The 18,449-nt window shown below is 46.9% G+C and overlaps 1 protein-coding gene across 3 annotated transcripts in view; it reads right to left on the bottom strand.

The window, feature by feature from the left end:
* Positions 1 to 2,430: 2,430 nt before the first annotated feature.
* CFAP99 (cilia and flagella associated protein 99) overlaps positions 2,431 to 18,449 on the bottom strand; it is a 47,944-nt gene continuing 31,925 nt past the window's right edge. For all 3 annotated transcript variants that reach the window (XM_044767959.2, XM_070506395.1, XM_070506396.1), the window contains 5 exons: positions 7,363 to 7,504; positions 6,989 to 7,140; positions 5,888 to 6,093; positions 4,113 to 4,275; positions 2,431 to 3,860 (listed from right to left, as the gene is read on the bottom strand). In XM_044767959.2, the coding sequence (XP_044623894.2) occupies positions 3,744 to 3,860; positions 4,113 to 4,275; positions 5,888 to 6,093; positions 6,989 to 7,140; positions 7,363 to 7,504 (780 nt within the window). In that variant the 3' untranslated portion in view covers positions 2,431 to 3,743. The remainder of the gene's footprint in view (positions 3,861 to 4,112; positions 4,276 to 5,887; positions 6,094 to 6,988; positions 7,141 to 7,362; positions 7,505 to 18,449) is intronic.

The following is an 18,449-nucleotide window of genomic DNA, read 5'->3' on the forward strand; positions in this document are numbered from 1 at the left end:
TATTTAAATATATTGGTTAGTGTTCAAGTCAAAATAGGTATTTAAATAATCTGGATAATTCAAGTTAAAAACATTAATTTCATAATAGAACTATTTAAAGGAAAAACAAAAACATGATGCAAACATTCATCAACTGAAATTAGTTTTCTCAAGATATCACATTCTGTTTAGGGGAGGATTTTAGTTTTGAATTTAAGCAAAAAGCTATAGCCACATATAGTGAATATTAAAACTAAATTCAACTAATTGAAACCCTATAAGAATCAGTGTTCACTTTGAATGAAAATTACTTTTATCACACAAGTATCTCAATTTTAAATTCTCAGCACAACCAAACCTTACCTATACAGAAAAGATAAATGATAGATAGATAGGTGACAAATTTCACCAGACTTCTATAAAGGCACTTTAAAATGTTTAAGGGAATTTCAGCTTATAGATGGGACCATATGTGATGAATCAAAACGATGGTTAAAAATGACCAGATTTAGGGGCCAGCCCAGTGGTATAGTGGTTAAGTTTGCATGCTCCACTTTGGGGGCCTGGGATTCGTGGGTTCAGATCCTGGTAGTGGACCTACACACCACTCATCAAGCCATGCTGTGGCAGCATCCCACATACAAAAATGGAGGAAGATTGGCACAGATGTTAGCTCAGGAACAATCTTCCTCACCAAAAAAAAAAAAAAGAGAGAGAGAGAGAAATGATGATTGAAAAAAAAAATGACCAGATTTATAAATAAGATTAGTAATTTGAATTTCGCAGCCTAAGGAAAAGCTAGAGTTTTTTATTTGTAACTTGAATACATTAAAGAGGTAGTGTTGAAAAGCAAAGTTATGACAAATACCACTTTCATGTTCAAAACTACCCTGAAGGCCTCTCCAAACCTCACTTGACCCTGAACTTGTGGTGTGAGCAATCCTGGCTCCCTCACAAATAGTGCCTCCCTCCCGCCCTGAACATCCCCAGCTTAGAGAAAAGTCTGGCACCTCAAAGCTTCCACAATGCTACACAGCTAAATTCAGAATCCTGAGTCTCACACCAAAACCTGAATCTCTGTAGATGAGGCCTGAGAATCTGCTTTTTAACTCTCTCCAAAGAAAGAACCCCTGCCCAAGTGAGTTTCAGATCCTGTCAAGCAGGGTCTTCTGGCTGAACTTACGCAGGAAATACACTTAAGTGGAATGTCAATTCTCCAGGTGGTCCAGAGAGCTTTCTCAGCATCAGCTGGACCTTATCTCCCATGGCTGGTCCTTCTTCCAGGGGCCACTCGATTCTCTTTCAAAGGGCTCAGGCAGGGAGGGGGAGGCAGGGATCCACAGTGTGAATGAAGGCCCTCAGCTCTTGAGGGTATGTCAGTTAGCTCTTGCTTTAGAACAAAGCTCAAAGCTCAGTGCTTTAAACAAATAGGCATTTATTGTTGCTCATGAATCTACAAGTTAGAGGTGGGGGGTCTGGTCCTGGCCAGCCTCACATGTTGGCGTCCGCTGGTTTGTAGGGGGGTCGAGGATGGCCTCCACTGGGACAAGTGGCTCTCCTCCACACGGTGTCTCATCCTAGCAGGATCCCCTGGACGTGTTTATGTGGGGTCTGGGCACCATGCTAGAGAACAAGAGGGAGCTCTGAGGCCTCTTGAGGCCCAGGCTCTGATAGGGCACACAGCCACTTCTGCTGCACCCTGTTGGCCAAAGCAGGTCAGCGCAGACTGAAGGGCTGGGGGAAACAGTCTCCCTCTCTTGATGGGAGGTCACAAGGCAAGGAACATGGATACGAGGAGACATTTTGCCATCAATCTACCACAGAAGGCCTGCCCTCAGGCCACAACCTCAGGGGATGGGCAAGGTCTGCTCCCACCCAGGTTTGCATGGAGCAGAAGCCCCAGGTGTTCTCAAAGCAGCCCTGAGCAGCTCCCCAGTCCAAGAGGGTAGGTAGGGACCTGTGAACTGCCAACCAGCATTGTTGCCAAAAGCACCCTAAGTTTATTGGGCCATCACTTCTCCCCTCTGTTCAGAGGCCTGTCTGATAGGTGAAAGGTAATTCTCTCCTCCTGCTACAGTGCTTGCTTTGGGGACCCATGCAGACCTTCCCCCGTGCAGGAACTGGCTGCATGTTCAATTCAGGCCAGTGAGACTGGAGATGTTCACATAAGGCTTCCAGGATAGAGTGGTTTCCTTCCGAAGGGAGCTGCCAGGGAGAGATGGCCCTTCTTCCTCTGGATGTTGTGAAGGTGGAACTGCTACCAGCTTGGAGGCAGAGTTCCTGGATCAGGCATGTCCTGAAGTCCACCCTACCTTTGGATTACCAGTTATGGGAGCTAATAATTCCCCTTTTGAAACTCTCAGAGCTCCTGAGGGACTCTCTCACTGGACAGGTCATCATCAATGTTCTTCCCTCTACATCAAATGAAATGGATTTGAATCATATAACATAGGATATAAAAAATGTTTATTTTTTTAATGAAATTTAATCTGTTCCCAGTTCTAATTTGATAGGGAGGTGGGAAATTCCTCTCTTTACAAGCCCAGGTTGTGGGAAAGTCCTGGGGTTCTGACATGACTCAGAATTTTGGGAGAGAACTTTGGTCTTTAGTCTGTTCTCATTGTGAGATGTCCACCTTCCTGGTCTAAATGTGCCGTGGGGTTCTCCTTGGACGGAGGGAGGATGTGGCTGTGGGGGATCTCTCTCCTGGATATCTATCCACCTGGCAGTTTCCAGCCCCTCCCTTACTGCCCCTCACCACATGGGCTTGCCCATACTCTCCTTCCCAGGAGCTGCAGCACACTGCTTGGTTCCTCAAGCTGCGTTTCACCGGCTGGATTTCTCTAAGCCAGCCTGTCCTCCAGGCTACACCCTCTCCAGCCTGGTCCTGGGTCCGAGGACCCAGGAGAATGAATCTGTCCTGGTCCCCCCCCCCCGGGCGACCTCGTGCCCAGTGGCCCCAATCTTGTTCCTTCAATGATGCTGGAGAAGTTGGGACATGCTCTAAAGCCACCCAGGCTTAGATTCGGTCCCATTGGTGCCCGGTTTCGGTGCCCCCTCTTGGGGCAGATCACTTCACCTCTTTGAGCACCAATGGCCTCAGCAGAATGGTGGCCGGGGACAGTTCCTACATCCCCGCCCTCCATCGCGGTGAGGTTTACGTGAGATAAGGCATGAGAAGGGCCGGTTCCTAGCGGCTCAAGAATCCTAGTCCCTTCGACCAAACGCACACCCACAATCACACGCGCAGTCTTGGGCGTCCCCAGGTTAAGCCACCAGACTCCAGGCAGAGAGTGGGGATTCCAGGTTTCCACGTGCAGAGGGGGCTCTGGGAGGTCCGAAGAGGGGGCGCCGGGAACGCCTTGTGCTGGGCCGGAGGTAAGGGCCAGAACCTGGGTTAGGGTGGCCAGATTTAAAATATAAACAAAAACATAGATAAATTTGAACTCCAGATAAAGAGTGGATACTTTTTTTTAGCATAAGTTTGTCCCACGCAGTAACTGGGCGTCCTGTATTTCATCAGGCAACCCTGCTCTGGATAGTGGAGACTGGGGCTGGGTGGGGCGTGAAGCAGGGGTGCGGAGGCAGCGAGCGGCGGGTTGGGGTGAGGATAGAACCTGGACGCGGGGGGCGGGGGAGCAGGCCGGGGACGGGGAGAGAGGAGGAACGGAGAGGAACCGGTGGCCCGGGAAGAGGAGGCGCACACCGCCGGCCTCACGCTTTATTTGGGCGGGGTCGCGGGGTCTGGGGCGTGCCCGCCCGGCTCAGGCGGCCTCCAGGCGGCGCGCGGGCCCGCAGGCCGAGCCTTCCTGCTGCAGCGCCCGGAGTCTGCGCTCCCGGCTCCGCTCCAGCTCCAGCCAGTGCTGCGCCTCGAGCTGCGCCTGCGGGCCGGCGGGCGGGGAGGTCGAGGTTAGCAGGGCTGGGGCCTCCCCCACCCCCCGCGCAGCCTCCCCGCCCCTCCCTGCGGCCCGCACCCCGGCCCGACAAGGTGCCGGGAGTCACCCCCAGGGTCCGCTCCCCCCGGACACTGCGTCCCCTCGCCACACCCGACACCGCGCCCCTCCACGGCCTCCCCATTCGCCGCGCCCCGCCAACAGCATACCCGCCCCCAGCCTCACCCCCCCGCGGCTCACCCGCGGCTTGGGGCGCGCGGCCCGCGGCGCCGACACGTGCAGCAGGGCCGCCTGCTTGTGGCGCTCGGCCGCCTTCTCCTCGATCCTGCGCTGCAGCTCGAGCACGCGCTCGTCCTGGCAAGGCGCTCCCGGGCCCACCGACAGGGCTTTCTTCTCCTCCCACCTGGGCAGGCGACAAGGCGGCTTAGGAGGGGCCCCCAACCCCAGGTTAACGGAAGGGATTTAGGTGCGGGCGGAGAGGCCCTCCGAGGACGGCGCGGGTGAGGGTCCCCCGGCGCCTCTACCATTTTACGATTTGTACTTCCCATTTTGAGAAAGTATTCCATGTGTTTTAACTATGGTATCTGGGGTAAAAAAGTGAGAGCCTCCTTTTATCTCGCGCTCCCCCCGCCACTCTCTTGCCCAGAGGTAACCGCTGATAATATTGTTCTATCTTTACAAGTCTCTTCCCTACGAGGTAGGCCATTTTTCCTGCCCAAATGAGATGTCATTATACAGACTGTTCCCTGACGCCTTTGGCTGAGGTGCACGTCACAGCATCAGAGCATTCGCAGGTGCTGTTCCCTCGGCCACCATCGCTGCCTGGCTGACTCCAGCCCCCTGCCCACTAATCATGCTCCTGGTGAATTAATGCCATGGGGGCTGCACGCAGGGGGCTCCAGAAGCTCTGTTAGTGGGTTTGGACCCTTACAGTTTCCCCACCACCAACCAGACTGCAAATTTGGCTCTGTCAGGCTAAGCCCAGGGGCTGGGAACTGGTGAGGTCTCCCAGGTGCATGCCACATGAGGACCTGCTGCATGGCCAGCCAGCCCTCCCTGGGCAGCCCTAAGCAGTTGTCACAGGCCTCCTCTGAATTGTAACCAGAGAAGCAGTCACTCAGGACCAATAGCGATGGATTTTGTGAGTGTCCTTCTTTCCGTCCAGCCCACTATCCTACCCTACCCAAGCTATACTCAGGTACTTTCTCTGGAGCCCTGAACCGTACTATGCTATGACAGGGCTGGGTGCCACCTCCCCTGGGGCAGCCTTGCCCCCCGGATGGGACCAGGCCAAGGCCCAAAGGCCAGCCTGACCCCAGGGGTGACACCAACTTGTGCCTGACCAAGCTGCCACAAGACAGCCACATGGGACTAGAAAAGTCACCACAGTGTCCCAAAAACAAACAAAAAGAGTGTGGGTGCATGCTCTCCATTAAAAGAGAGGAGAGACGCTTGACAATCGAACTCTGTGTGTGAACCTCAACTAGGTCGTGGTTTAAAAAGAGAAAAGAAAAGGGTACAGCAAACAATCTTTAAAAGGTTATAGCAAACAGTCTGGGGACCCCTGGAGACATGTGAATGCACACAGGATATTTAGATGACACTGGAAATTTAAAATTTTTTAGTTGTGTCATTGTGCTGTGGTTATGTAGGACGATGTCCTTTTTTCAGAAGATGCACCCCAAAGATGCCAGTATTTCCAAATGGTTCTGCAGAGACAGATAAATAGCTAACTAGCAAGATGAAGCACATGATCAAAGGTCATACCCGTGATCTAGATGCAAAATGATCGAATCTAGGTCATGGGTAAGCCATCACTGCACGATTTTTTCACCATTTCTGTATGCCTGAAAATTGTCTAATGAAATAATAGGGGTGGGGGAAGTTATTGTAAGGGAGCTGCCTGGGGAAGGAGGGTGGTGAGTGTTGCGAGGAGAACCTAGTCGCACAGGAGGGTGCAAAGGCAGGCTTGCTGCTCCCTGCTCCTGGGGTGCCCGCCTAGGCCAGGTACCAACCTCAAGGCTGCAGACCTGCCCATGGCTGCGCGGCACAGCGAGATCTGCTCCACTGTGTTCTGCAGCTCCTGGCTCTTGGCGCGTTTGCCCTGGATGATCTGGTCCCGCTTCTCTTCCTCCTCGCGCCGCTGGCTCTCCTTGAGCAGGGCCAGCCGCTCACGCAGCTCCATGATGGACATTTCTCCTTCCAGGCCATACCCGGGGATCTGCAGGGTGGGTGGAGGAGGCCTCTGGCTGGGAGCTAGGACCATGCCCAGCCTGCTTGGCCATCTCCTGTGCCCTGGCCTTTCCTCTGCACCAGTACTGGTGCCCCTCCTCTGTTCCACAGGCCTGGCCCCATGCCCAGGCTTTCCCTCCTTCTGCTCAGTAGTGCCTGTGTATCATGTCCTCCATCCAGCTTCTCCAGCCTGGGCCCCCCTCTACAGCTCTAGACCCATGTAGTGACTAGACATCTCAGCTGTGTGCCCTGCAGGCCCCTCCACTGTGGCAGGGCCCAAATGGACCTCACTACTGTATCCCCAGGCAGGACCCTGGGGCCTGGGCAGAGAGCCCTTCAGACTCTGCATACCCACTGGGACCAGGCCAGGTCCCCCTCTGGCTCCCACGGCCCTCCCAGGCCTGCCCCCACTTCACCAGGTGCCAGCCTGGCCTCTCATCGTGCTTCTCACTCAGGCTTCCAGGCCCCGGTGCCCTCCTCTTGGCCTCCTGCTCAGCCTCTGGCCTTTGTGCACCTACACTCTCCCTACACTGCCTTTCCCACCTGGGCCTGGGGAGTCCCTGGACCTTGCTCACCACGCAGCTCCATGAAGCCTATCTTGCCCCACCCTCAAGGGGCCCTGGCCCCCTGCCCCCTTGGGTTACAGAGGTCTCCCCAACAGCACTGTGAACTCTTGGGCCAGACCCAGGCCTCTAGCACGGTGGGTGCAGGGTCTACAGCGGGGCATGGGTAGCCAGGTGGATCTCAGCTTGGGGCAAGATGGCTTTTGGCCTTGGTGGGAGTTCTAGACACGCCCTTCCATGGCAATGCCAGGCACAGCAGGACACAGGGAGGCTCCCCGAGATCACTGGATGGGGCATGGGCTCCAGGGGCTGTGTCCTCACCTGGGTCAGGTCCACAAGCTTGCCCTTGCGTGTGGGCTGCATCTCCAGGGCTCGCAGCTGGGAGATGAGCTCACATCGTTGCCTCTGCTCCTCCTTGGCTGCCTCTGTGCTGCGCTGCAGCAGCTCCCGGCTCTCCTCTATCACCTCCTGAACTTGGGGACCAAGGAGGGTTCTTAGGGGGTCAGAGAGCAGCCTGGCAGGCACTGGGCAGGGGATACCTTCCCTGGAAGGGCCTGCCCGACCCCAGCCATCCCTTGAGGGCACTTCAGCCCTCACTGACCACAGTGGCTCACCCAGGTCAGGATACCAGCCCAGACGTGAATGGGGGGGAGCAGAGCTAGGCACTGCCTCATAGCACTTGACCCCCACCATACCTATCTGCTGTCGGACTTTCAGGAGCTTTGTCTGTGCCACCTTAACATTCTTCTGTGTCTCCAACACCTGCTCCACCAGCTCCTTCATGGACCTTTCCTCCTGGAGTCGCCTCTCAGCACACTGCTGCATCAGCTCAGCTGTCTGCTTGGACAACCAACCTGCCATGGTCAGAGCCGGAGGGGCCCTCTGGAGCAAGCCTGTGCCCCCTGGTCCTGCCCTAGCCCTGGGAGCAGCATGAGGCCTGGGTGGGACAGAACTGGCCCCTGACCCCGAATCACCCTGGAACCTGGATCTAAGCTCATCAGCTCCTAGTGGTCCCCTGGAGGTTGGGCCTAATGGGGAAGTTCCATGTCATGTCCTCCCTTCTTCCACTGTGGTCCTGGGGGGTGTGACCCAGAACCACACAGCCACCTCCCCAGATCTGACAATGAAGCTGAGGGGTATAGCCAAGAGAGTCCTGGGGAAACCAAGTCAGAGCCACTAGGCTTGCCCTAAAGCCTATCCACCCCTGGACTCCAGTTAAGAGATAAGGGTACTCATTGCTTTGAAGCCGTGTGGAGCTGGGTATTCAGATACTGCCCAGGTCTGTGTATAGGACATGCCAGCCCCCAGGAAGCCCCAGAGTCCCTGTCACATGGGCTCCCCAGGGCACGTCCTGATGGTCATCCCACTCTCTTCTTTCTTGTGGTGCCTCAGAAATGCACAGCCCCAAGCAGGGCATGGTTTTGCTGCTTTGAACTGCACATAACTGGAATTGTCCTGCTGTCGCTGTTGCATCTCCCCTCTTCTGCTCAGCGTCTCATTTATTAGTTTCATGCACAATATCATCTGGATTATAGCTGGCTTATTTTTGTGGCTGTATATTTTGGGCAATATATCACAACTCTTTGATCCATTCTACCCTTGATGGACATTCAGGTTGTTTCCAGTTTGGGGCCATTGTGAACAATTCAGAATAATATTTTCAGCCCTCAAGATACTACAAAGGACAGCATGGGATTTATACCTCCTGTCACCAGCCCAGCACTGGCAGGGAGCTATCGGACTCCCAACCCCTGGAAGTTTATGCACCTGGGAGCTCATCTTCAACTGCATGGTAAGTGGAGAACCAGCCTGTGGGCAGCCTGGTCTCCAGGGTTAGAGGCTGGGCACAAAGTAATCCTTTCATAAAACAGTTTGCTGGTGTGTATCAAAAATGGCTCTTGACCATCCCTTTCAGTGCTGTGCAGTTTCATTCCAGATCCTAAGAAAAGGAACCAGGGCTCTTGGAGAAATGGCTATTTAGAGTTGGGGCAGGGAGGATGCAAGATGAGCCTGGAGCATTCTATAGTACCATAAAGTAAGGAGGTGCTCAAAACACAAAAGAATAGTGGGCATGTCAAAGGGACCCAGGAGCCAACCTGAAAGGGCTCCCACTGGCCAAGCTAGCAGCAAAATAAATAAAGCCATATTGGGTTACAGCACAGTATGAAATAAATATGCATAAGTCCACACTGATATGAACAAGTGATTAAATCAGTGAATAAGTGGGGAAGAAGAGACAAGTTTCCCATGCAGAATTGCAAATAACCACCCGCCTCCTTGAGTGTGGGCTCCGTTTAGAGACCCCCTTCCAGAGAATACACTATGGAGAGGGGGATAACTGCAGTGGAGAGACCTGGCCAGGTGATGAAGGTCAACATCCACATGGTAAGTTTGTTGATGGCAGCACCCTGGATAGGATGTGATGAAAAGGGCACTTCACCTCTGTGGTCTCCCTCCCACACCCATCTAATCATGAGAAGCACACCAGACACATCCCAGTGGAGGGACGTTCTCAGATATCTGACCAGCATGCCTCAAACTATCAAGGTCATCAAGAACAAGGCAAGTCTGAGAAAATGTCACAGCCAAGAGGAGTCTGAGACATGACAACTAAATGTAATGTGATGTCCTGGATGGCATCCTTGTCAGAAAAAGGACATTAGTGGAAAAAGATGAAATCCGAATAGAGTGTGGAGTTTAGTTAAGAGTCATGTACCAGTTGTGACAAATATACCATGGTGGTATATAGTGGGTTGGTGTTCCCCCAAAATTCATGTCCACCTGGAACCTCAGAATATGATCTTATTTCCAACTAGTTAAGGATCCAATAAGTACTTAGTTAAAGATCTCGAGATGAAATCATCCTGGAGTTAGAGTGGGCCCTAAATCTAATGACAAGTGTCCATATAAGAAGAGGAGAGGACAGAGAGAAGACGGCCATGTGAAGATGGAGGCAGAGACTGACATGAGGTTGCCACAAGCCCAGGAATTCCTGGGGTCATCTGGAGCTGGAAGAGGCAAGGAAGGATTCTCCCTCAGAGGCTTGGCAGAGAGCACGGCCAAGCCCACACCTTCACCTCGGGCTTTGGGCCTCCAGGACTGTGTTTTCAGCCCTCCAGCTTGCAGTGCTTTCTAGGGGGGCACTGCACCACAGACGTTACCAGCGGAGGAGGCTGGGTGGGGAGGATATGAGACCTCTCTTTGCAACTTTTCTGTGATTCTTAAAACTGTTTGAAAAGAAGAAGTTTATTTTAAAAAATGCTTTTGAAAACTTTGTAATAATAAGTTGGAGAAATGTGCTTGTATGGAAATATGAGGTGAAAAAAAGTGGGCTATCAAAACATATGAGGAGTCTTATTTCAAGTAGGGAAACTACGAGCAGAGAAAAAAAGATGCCTGGACTAGGATGTGTCCTGGGGCCCCCAGCTTGGCTGCACTGTCACCAGTGGGGCAGCAAGGAGACAGCTGGGAGCCTCGCTTGGTCTGGGAGCGAGGAAAAGAGGCAGCATCTCCCTGCTCTCCAAAAATGCAACTGGAACCAGGGAGGCAGCATGGGCCCGTGGAGAAGGCCCCAGCTTGGGAGAAGACACACAGGATTTTAAGTTCTGCCTCCACCCAGACCAGCTGTGTGACCTTGGGCAAATCATTTGCCTTCCTGGTTGCAGTGTCTTGGCTGGTAAGTGAAGCTGGTGGTGCCAACCTCCTCAGCCACCCTGAGCACAGCACACGCTCGCTCATGACAGAGGCATCCCCATCAGTCGCAGCATCAGCATCAGCGCAATGTCAAGGTTCAGCAGAGAAAAGGAACGAGCACACGAAGATGGAAAAGAAGCATAAAAGCCACAGCTGTGGGTGGGAGAGGCAAGCCTGCAGAAGGTCGGGGCCACCAGGGCAGTGAACAGCAGGGCAGCTAGCTGGCTGGCGTCCTGGGACCAACTCCTGGCTCTGTCTACTCTGACATAACCCTCAGGCCTGGGGTGGCCTATTGTACCCTTGGGCCCTACGATGGAGGTCCGACTGTGTTTTCCAGACCTCTCCACCCTTCCCACAGCAAGCACCACTCGAACGGGGGCTGCTGGCTGACCTCGCATCAAGCAAGGGCTTCCAGTTACCAGCACGGGGACACCTTCAAAATTCAAGTGAGCTTGGAACACACCCAACAGCGCTGATGTGACCAAGCAAACAGAAACGCTGAGAGGGCCTCCAAACTAAACATCAGACTGAATACTTGGGTAAAACGTCCCCTGGAAAGGGTCACCCTCCCCACTAGAGTGGTATCAGAGGAGGCCTAGTGGAAAGTGAAGACTTTCACCAGCACCCAGTGGTACAGAGGCCTCTCCTGCCATGCTTACCACGTGACAGTGGAGGCCACATGGGGAGCAGTTACAAGGTACTCCAGTCAGGGAGATGTATGCAGGTCCAGCCAGAGCTCTTACCCACAGTAGTGAGGAGCCCCCACCCTCAGGGGTCAGCAGAGGCCAAGTGGGGAAGCTGGACTGCTAAGCCCACTTGGCAGTCATGTGGTGGTGTCCCTCTGACACTGCTCTTTCCCTGCCAGATAAGATCCACAATCTCATAATGTAACACCCAAAATGTCCAGGTTTCAATCGAAAATCACTCATCATACCAAAAGCCAGATGATCTCAAACAGAAAGAAGACAGACAATCAATAGATGCCAACACTGAGATGACAGAGATGTTAGATTTGACAGAGACTTTTAAAGAAGCCATCATAAAACTGCTTCAGCAAACAATTATGAACATTCTTGAGACAAATGAGAAAATAGTTTCTGCAAAGAAGTAAAGTCTTAGCAAAATAATAGGAGACATAAAGGAAAGCCAAATGGAAACTTTAGAACTGAAAACACAACAAATTAAATAAAAACTTCAATGGATGGCTTCACTAGCAGAATTGAGGGAAAGAGTAAAGAAACAGTGAACTTGAAGATAAAACAATAGAAATTATGAATCTGAACAAGAGGGAGAAAATAGACTGAAAACACCAGCAGAACCTCAAAGACCTGTGGGGCTATAACAAAAGATCTAACATTCCTGTTGTCAGAGTCCCAGGAAAGGAGAAACAGGACAAGGTGGAACTGAAGAAGTATTTCAAAAAATAATGGCTAAAACTTCCCAAATTTGGCAAAAGACATAAACGTTCAAGAAGCTGAGTGAACCCCAAAGAAATCCATGCCAAGGCACGTTATAATTAAATTTCTGAAAACTAAAGGCAAAGAAAAACATCTTGAAAACAGCCAGAGAAAAATGACACCTTACTTATAAGGGAAAAACTACTTGAATGACAGTGGATTTCTCATCAGAAATCATGGAGGCCAGAAGGAAGTTACACAATATTTTTCAGATGTAGAAAGAAAAGAATAATTAACCCGGAATCCTATACCCAGCAAAAATATCCTTCAGAAAAGAAGGGGAAATAAAGATAATCTTAGATGAAGGAAAACTAAGTATTTGTTGTCAGCAAACCTACCCTGAAATAATGGCTAAAGAAAGTTCTCTAGACTTTCTTTTTAGGAAGAAAATGATAAGAGAAGGAATCTTGGAACATCAGGAAGGAAAAAAGAACATGGTAAGCAAAAATATGGATAAATACAATAGATTTTCCCTCTCCTCTGAGTCTCGTAAATTATGTTTAATGGTTGAAGCAAAAATTATAACACTGTGTGGTGTCACTCTAAATATGTGTAGAGGAAATATCTAAGACAATTCTATTATAAAATGGGGAGGGGCCAGCTCGGTGGTGTAGCAGTTGCGCTTCAGTGGCCTGGGGTTCACTGGTTTGGATCCCGGGTGTGGACATGGCACTGCTTGTCAAGCTATCCTGTGCAGGCGTCCCACATATAAAGTAGAGGAAGATGGGCACGGATGTTAGCTCAGGGCCAGTCTTCCTCAGCAAAAAGAGGAGGATTGGCAGCAGATGTTAGCTCAGGGCTAATCTTCCTCAAAAAGAAAAAAATGAGGAAGGGAAAGGGACATAAAGGGAGGTAAGTTTTCTACATTTCACTCAAATTGGTAAAATGATGACACTAGTAGACTGTGATAAGTTATGTGTGTGTAAAATACCCAGCGCAACAACTGAAAAAGCTATATAGACACTATATCTATATAAACACTATAGAGAAATCAAATGGAATTCTACAAAACTGCAAGAAAAAGAAAACAGAGAAACAAAAATAGAACAATCAGAGAAGAAAAAGATGGCAGACTTAAGTCCTAACACGTCAATAACTACATTAAATATAACTGGTTTAAATACACCAATTAATAGATTGATAGAGTTAATTATAAGACATTTCCAAACTATATGCTGTCTACAGGAAACTCACTTCAAATATAATGATATAGACAGATTAAAAGTATAAGGATGGAAAATATATATCATGCAAAAATTAATCAGAGAAAATCAGGACTGTCTATATTATTATTAGATAAAATAAACTTCAGAGCAAAGAAAATTACCAGAGACAGAGACGGATATTATATAATAATAATAATACAAGGGTCAACTACCGAGGAGACAGAGCAATTTTAAATGTGTGTGCACCAAACAATGGAGCTGCAAAATATGTGGAGCAAAAACTGACAGAACTGAAAGGAGAAAAAGGCAATTTCACAATCACAGCTGGAGACTTCAACACTCTTCTCTCAGCAACTGATAGAGAAACTAGATAGAAAGTTAGCAAGGATATAGAAGAACTCGACAATTCTATCAACCAGCCCGAGTTTATCAAGATTTACAGAACACCAAACAACAGCAGAACACACATCCTTTTCAAGTGCCCACAGAACATACACCAAGATAGACAGTATTCTGGGCTAAAAAACACACCTCAACAAAGTTAAAATAATTGAAATCATATTGAGTGTTTTCAATAACCACAATGAAATCAAAGTAGAAATCAATAACGAAAGATATCAAGAAAATCTCCAAATGCTTGTAAACTAAACAGCACACTTCTAGGTAATCTATGGGTCAAAGAGAAAACCTCAAGTGAAATGAGAAAAATACATTGAATTGAATGAAAATGAAATACAACATATCAAAATCTGTGGGACACAGCTAGAGCAGTAAATGAAAGGAAATGTGTAACACTACAGGCTTACAGTAGAAAAGTCTTATGTCAGTAATCTAAGCTCCCATCTCAAAAACCTAGAAAAAGAAGAACAAAATAAACTTGAAGCAAGCAGGAGGAAGGAAATAATAAAGCACAGAAATCAATGACATTGAAAACAGTAAAACAATAGAGAAAAATCAATGAAACAAAAAGCTGATTCTTTGAAAAGGCCAATGAAATTGACAAATCTCTAGGAAGTCTTATAGAAAAAAGGTGAAAAGACACAAATTACCAATATCAAGAATGAAACAGGGTATATCACTATAGATAGACCCTACAGTCATAAAAAAAGAGGTGGTAACAGAATATTACAAAAAAACTACATACATAAATTTGGCAACTGAGTGAAATGGACCAATTCCTCAAAAAACACAAACTACTACAACTCATATAATATGAAACAGATCATTTGAATAGCCCCGTAATTTTTAAGAAAATTGAATTTCATTTTTTTTGAGGTAACTGTGTTTTTTTTTTCTCCCCAAAGTCCCAGTACACACTTGTATATCCTAATTGTAAGTCATTCTAGTTCTTCTGTGTGGGATGCCACCACAGCATGGCCTGACGAGCAGTGCCATGTCTGCACCCAGGATCCGAACTGGCGATCCCTGGGCCGCCAAAGCAGAGCACATGAACGTAACCACTCAGCCATAGGGCCAGCCCCAGAAAATTGAATTTCTACTTTTAAAACTTCCAAAACAGAAATCTCCATACCTAGATGATTTCGTTAGAGAATCCTACCAAATGTTGAAAGAATTAACACCCATTCTACACAACCTCTCCTGGGAAATAAAAGAGGAAAGAATACTTGCAAATTCATTCTGTGAAACTAGAATTACCCTGATACCAAAACCAGACAAAGATAGTACAAAAAAGAAAACTACAGACCAACATCCCTTATAAAACTATATGCAAAAATTTTTTTTTAACAAAATAAAAATACCTGCAAATGGAATTCAGCATATGTAAAAAGAATTATATACCAGAACCAAGTGGGTTTATTCTAGGGATGTACAGCTGTTCAATATTTGAAAATCAGTCAGTGTAATTCCACCATATTAACAGGCTAAAGAAGAAAAATCTCATGATCATATCAGTTGATGCAGAAAAGCATTTAACAAAATTCAACACCCTTTCATGATCAAAAAACTCAGAAAAGTAAGAATAGAGGGGAACTTCATCAACTTGATAAAGAGCACATCTACAAAAACCCTACATCTAACATACTTAATAGTGAGACTGAATGTCCTCTAATATGTTGGACTAGGCACAAATGTCTGCTCTCATCATTTTTGTTCAGCATAGTACTGGAAGTTCTCACCAGTGCAATAAGGCAAGAAGAGGAAATAAAAGGAATGCAGATCAGAAAGGAAGAAATAAAACTGTTCTTATTTATAGATGACAATATTGTCTACACAGAAAATCCCAAGGAATCTACAACAAAACTCCTTGTGTATCCTGGAAAACTAGTAAGGGAGTTCAGCAAGGTCACAGGATACAAGATTAACACACAACAATCAATTGCGTTTTTACATACTAGCATTGAACATATGGACACCAAAAATAAAAATACAATACCATTCACAACTACTCAAAAATAATAAAAGAAATACTTAGGTACAGATCTAGCAGAACACGTACAGGACTTGTATGCAGAAATCTATGCAACACAGATGAAAGAAGTATGAGCTAAATAATTGGAGAGACACACTGCACTCACGGATAGAAGACTCAGCTGGATGGCCATTTGAAAAAGATAAAAGTGGATCCAGAGCTCACACCATGTACAAGAATAAACTGGATTAAAGATCCAGATGTAAAATCAAACCACATAAATACTAGAAGAAAACATGGGCGAACTCCTCTATAACGTGGGTATGGAAAACCCTTTTTCACTATTCAAAATCCAGATACAATAAAAAAAAAAAGATCAAGTTCAATGACATAAAAAATACATTTACATGGCAAAACACATCATAAGCAAGGCCAAATGACCAAATGGAAGAAAGTATCTGTAACAATACATCATAGATAAAAGGTTACTTTCCCTAATATATAAAGAACTCTATAAAATCAAGGAAATGAAGCTTAAAACCTCAATAGAAAATGGACAGTCAACTAATCTTTGACAAAGGCACCAAGAAAACTCAACAGGAAAAGGATAGTCTCTTCAATAACTTGTACTGGAAAAACTGGATATCCACATCCAAAAGAATGAAAGGGGACCCCTATCTTACACTACACACAAAGACCAACTTAAAATGATCAAAGACTTCAATGTAAGACTTGAAACCATAAAATTTCTAGAAGAAAACATAGGGGGAAAGCTCCTTGACATTGGTCTGGGCAACGATTTTTTTGGATTTGATACAAAAGCACAAGCAACAAAACTAAAAATAAACAAATGGGACTACATCAAACTAGAAAGTTTCTGCACAGCAGAGGAAATAATCAACAAAATGAAAAGGCAGCCTACAGAATGCGAGAAAATATTTGCAAATCATATATCTAATAAGAGATTAATATCCAAAATATATAAGGAACTCATACAACTCAATAGCAAAAAAATAAAAAATAAACAAAATAAAATAACCTGATTAAAAAATGGGCAAAGGATCTGAATAAACATTTTTCCAAAGAAGACATACAACTGGCCACCAGGTATATGAAAAGATATTCAACATCACTAACCATTAGGGAAATGCAAATCAAAGTGACAATGAGATATCCCCTCACACCTGTCAGGATGGCTATCATCAAAAAGTCAAAAGCTAAGTGCTGGAGAGGATGTGGAGAAAAGGGAACCCTGTGCACTGCTGGTGGGAATGGAAATTAGTGCAGCCACTATGGAAAACAGTACGGAGCTTCCTCAAAAAGTAAAATATAGAACTGCCCTATGACCCAGCAATGCCACTTCTGGGTATTTATATAAAGGAAATAATCTTCCACTATCTTGAAAAGATATCTGCACTCTCACGTTTATTGCAGCATTATTCACAGCAACCAAGATATGGAAACAATCTAAGTGTCGACAGATGAATAAATAAAGAAAACGTGTTATATTTATACAATGGAATACTATTCAGCCTGAGAAAAGAAGGAAGTCCTGCCATTTGCAGCAACGTGGATGAACCTGGAGGACGTCATGCTCAGTGAAATAAGCCAGACACAGAAAGACACATACTGTATGATCTCACTTGTTTGTGGAATCTAAACTGTCTAACTCATAATAACGAAGAGGGGGATGGTGGTTGCACCGGCTGGGAGGTAGAGGAAATGGGGAGATGTTAGTGAAAGGGTAGAAACTTTCAGCTAGAAGATAGATAAGTTCTAGGGACCGAATGTACAGCATGGTGAGTATAGTTAATACTGCAGGATGATATGCTTGAAATTTGTTAAGACAGTAGATCTCAAGTGTTCTCACCACACCCACGAAAAAGGTAGCTATGTGAGGTGATGGATGTGTTAATTAGCTTGATTGTGGTGACCATTTCACAATGTACGTGTATATCAAATCATTATGTTATACACCTTAAATATATATGAATTTTATTTGTCAATAATAACCCAATAAAGCTGGGGAAAAAAGAAAATGGACAAAAGACATGAACAGATAGTTCAGAGAAAAAGATACGGAAATGGCTCTTAAATATATGAAAACATGCTCAAATTCACACATAATAAATGAGATGCAAATCAGAACTACACCGAGATACTATTTCTCACCTATGAGATTGGAACAAATTCCTAAAAATTCCTAAATTCAGTAGAGTACACTCTGTGGTCTGTCATAGACCACAGTGCTGGGGAGAGATGGTGCAAGCCCCGTGGAAGGTGATGTGGCATCTCTAACAAAACCGCGGATCCCCAACAACAACAATGACAAGAACAACGAAACCAAAGCCCCACGTTCAGATACTCTCTGACTTAACAATACCTCCTCTAGACGTTTACCTTGAAAAGCCACCTCCACAAACACAGAAAACTTGCACAACATTATTCACTGCAGACAAAGCAAGGTGTGACATTTTATGTAAAAATAAAGGAAGTAAGAAGTGTGTATAAACAAGTGTATATATTTACTTAGCAGAAAAGACTGAAAAGATAATCCAGAAATTAATGAAAATAAGGACCTATGGGGGGAGGTGGAAACGGGCGGTAAGTTACAGACTTTCTAGAAGTGAAACATCTCTGAGTCTATTTGTCATATTGTTTTGACTTCCTATTTTTAAGAAAGTAAACTAAAAAGGAAAAGCAAACCCTAACGTTAAGTACAAATAGACACAAATGAGTCGCAAAAGAAGTAGTTTGAGGGAACTTGGAGCGTGTCCCTGGACTGCAGGCCCTCAGTGGCTCATATCTAAGGAGACAGAGCTGCAGCCAGGCCTGCGGGCCCACTGGAAGAACAGGCTTTCCTAGGCTGTCTGTCCTAGGAGGAGAAAGAGCCAGGACTGATACGTCTGGAGCTTCTAAAGTGGTGACATGGACATTCACAGACCCTCCTCTTGTGGGAGAGGACACCATATACAAACATGTCAGCCTTCTGGAAGTTTCTCCCAGAACCACAGGGCTTCCTTCACGTGTGGAAGTGTGGACCAACTGACCCCGCTGGTGGGGGCAGAGGGCAGCCTGGACCAGAAGTGCTGGCC

Source organism: Equus asinus, chromosome 3 (assembly GCF_041296235.1).
Source record: "Equus asinus isolate D_3611 breed Donkey chromosome 3, EquAss-T2T_v2, whole genome shotgun sequence".
Classification (NCBI taxonomy): Eukaryota; Metazoa; Chordata; class Mammalia; order Perissodactyla; family Equidae; genus Equus; species Equus asinus.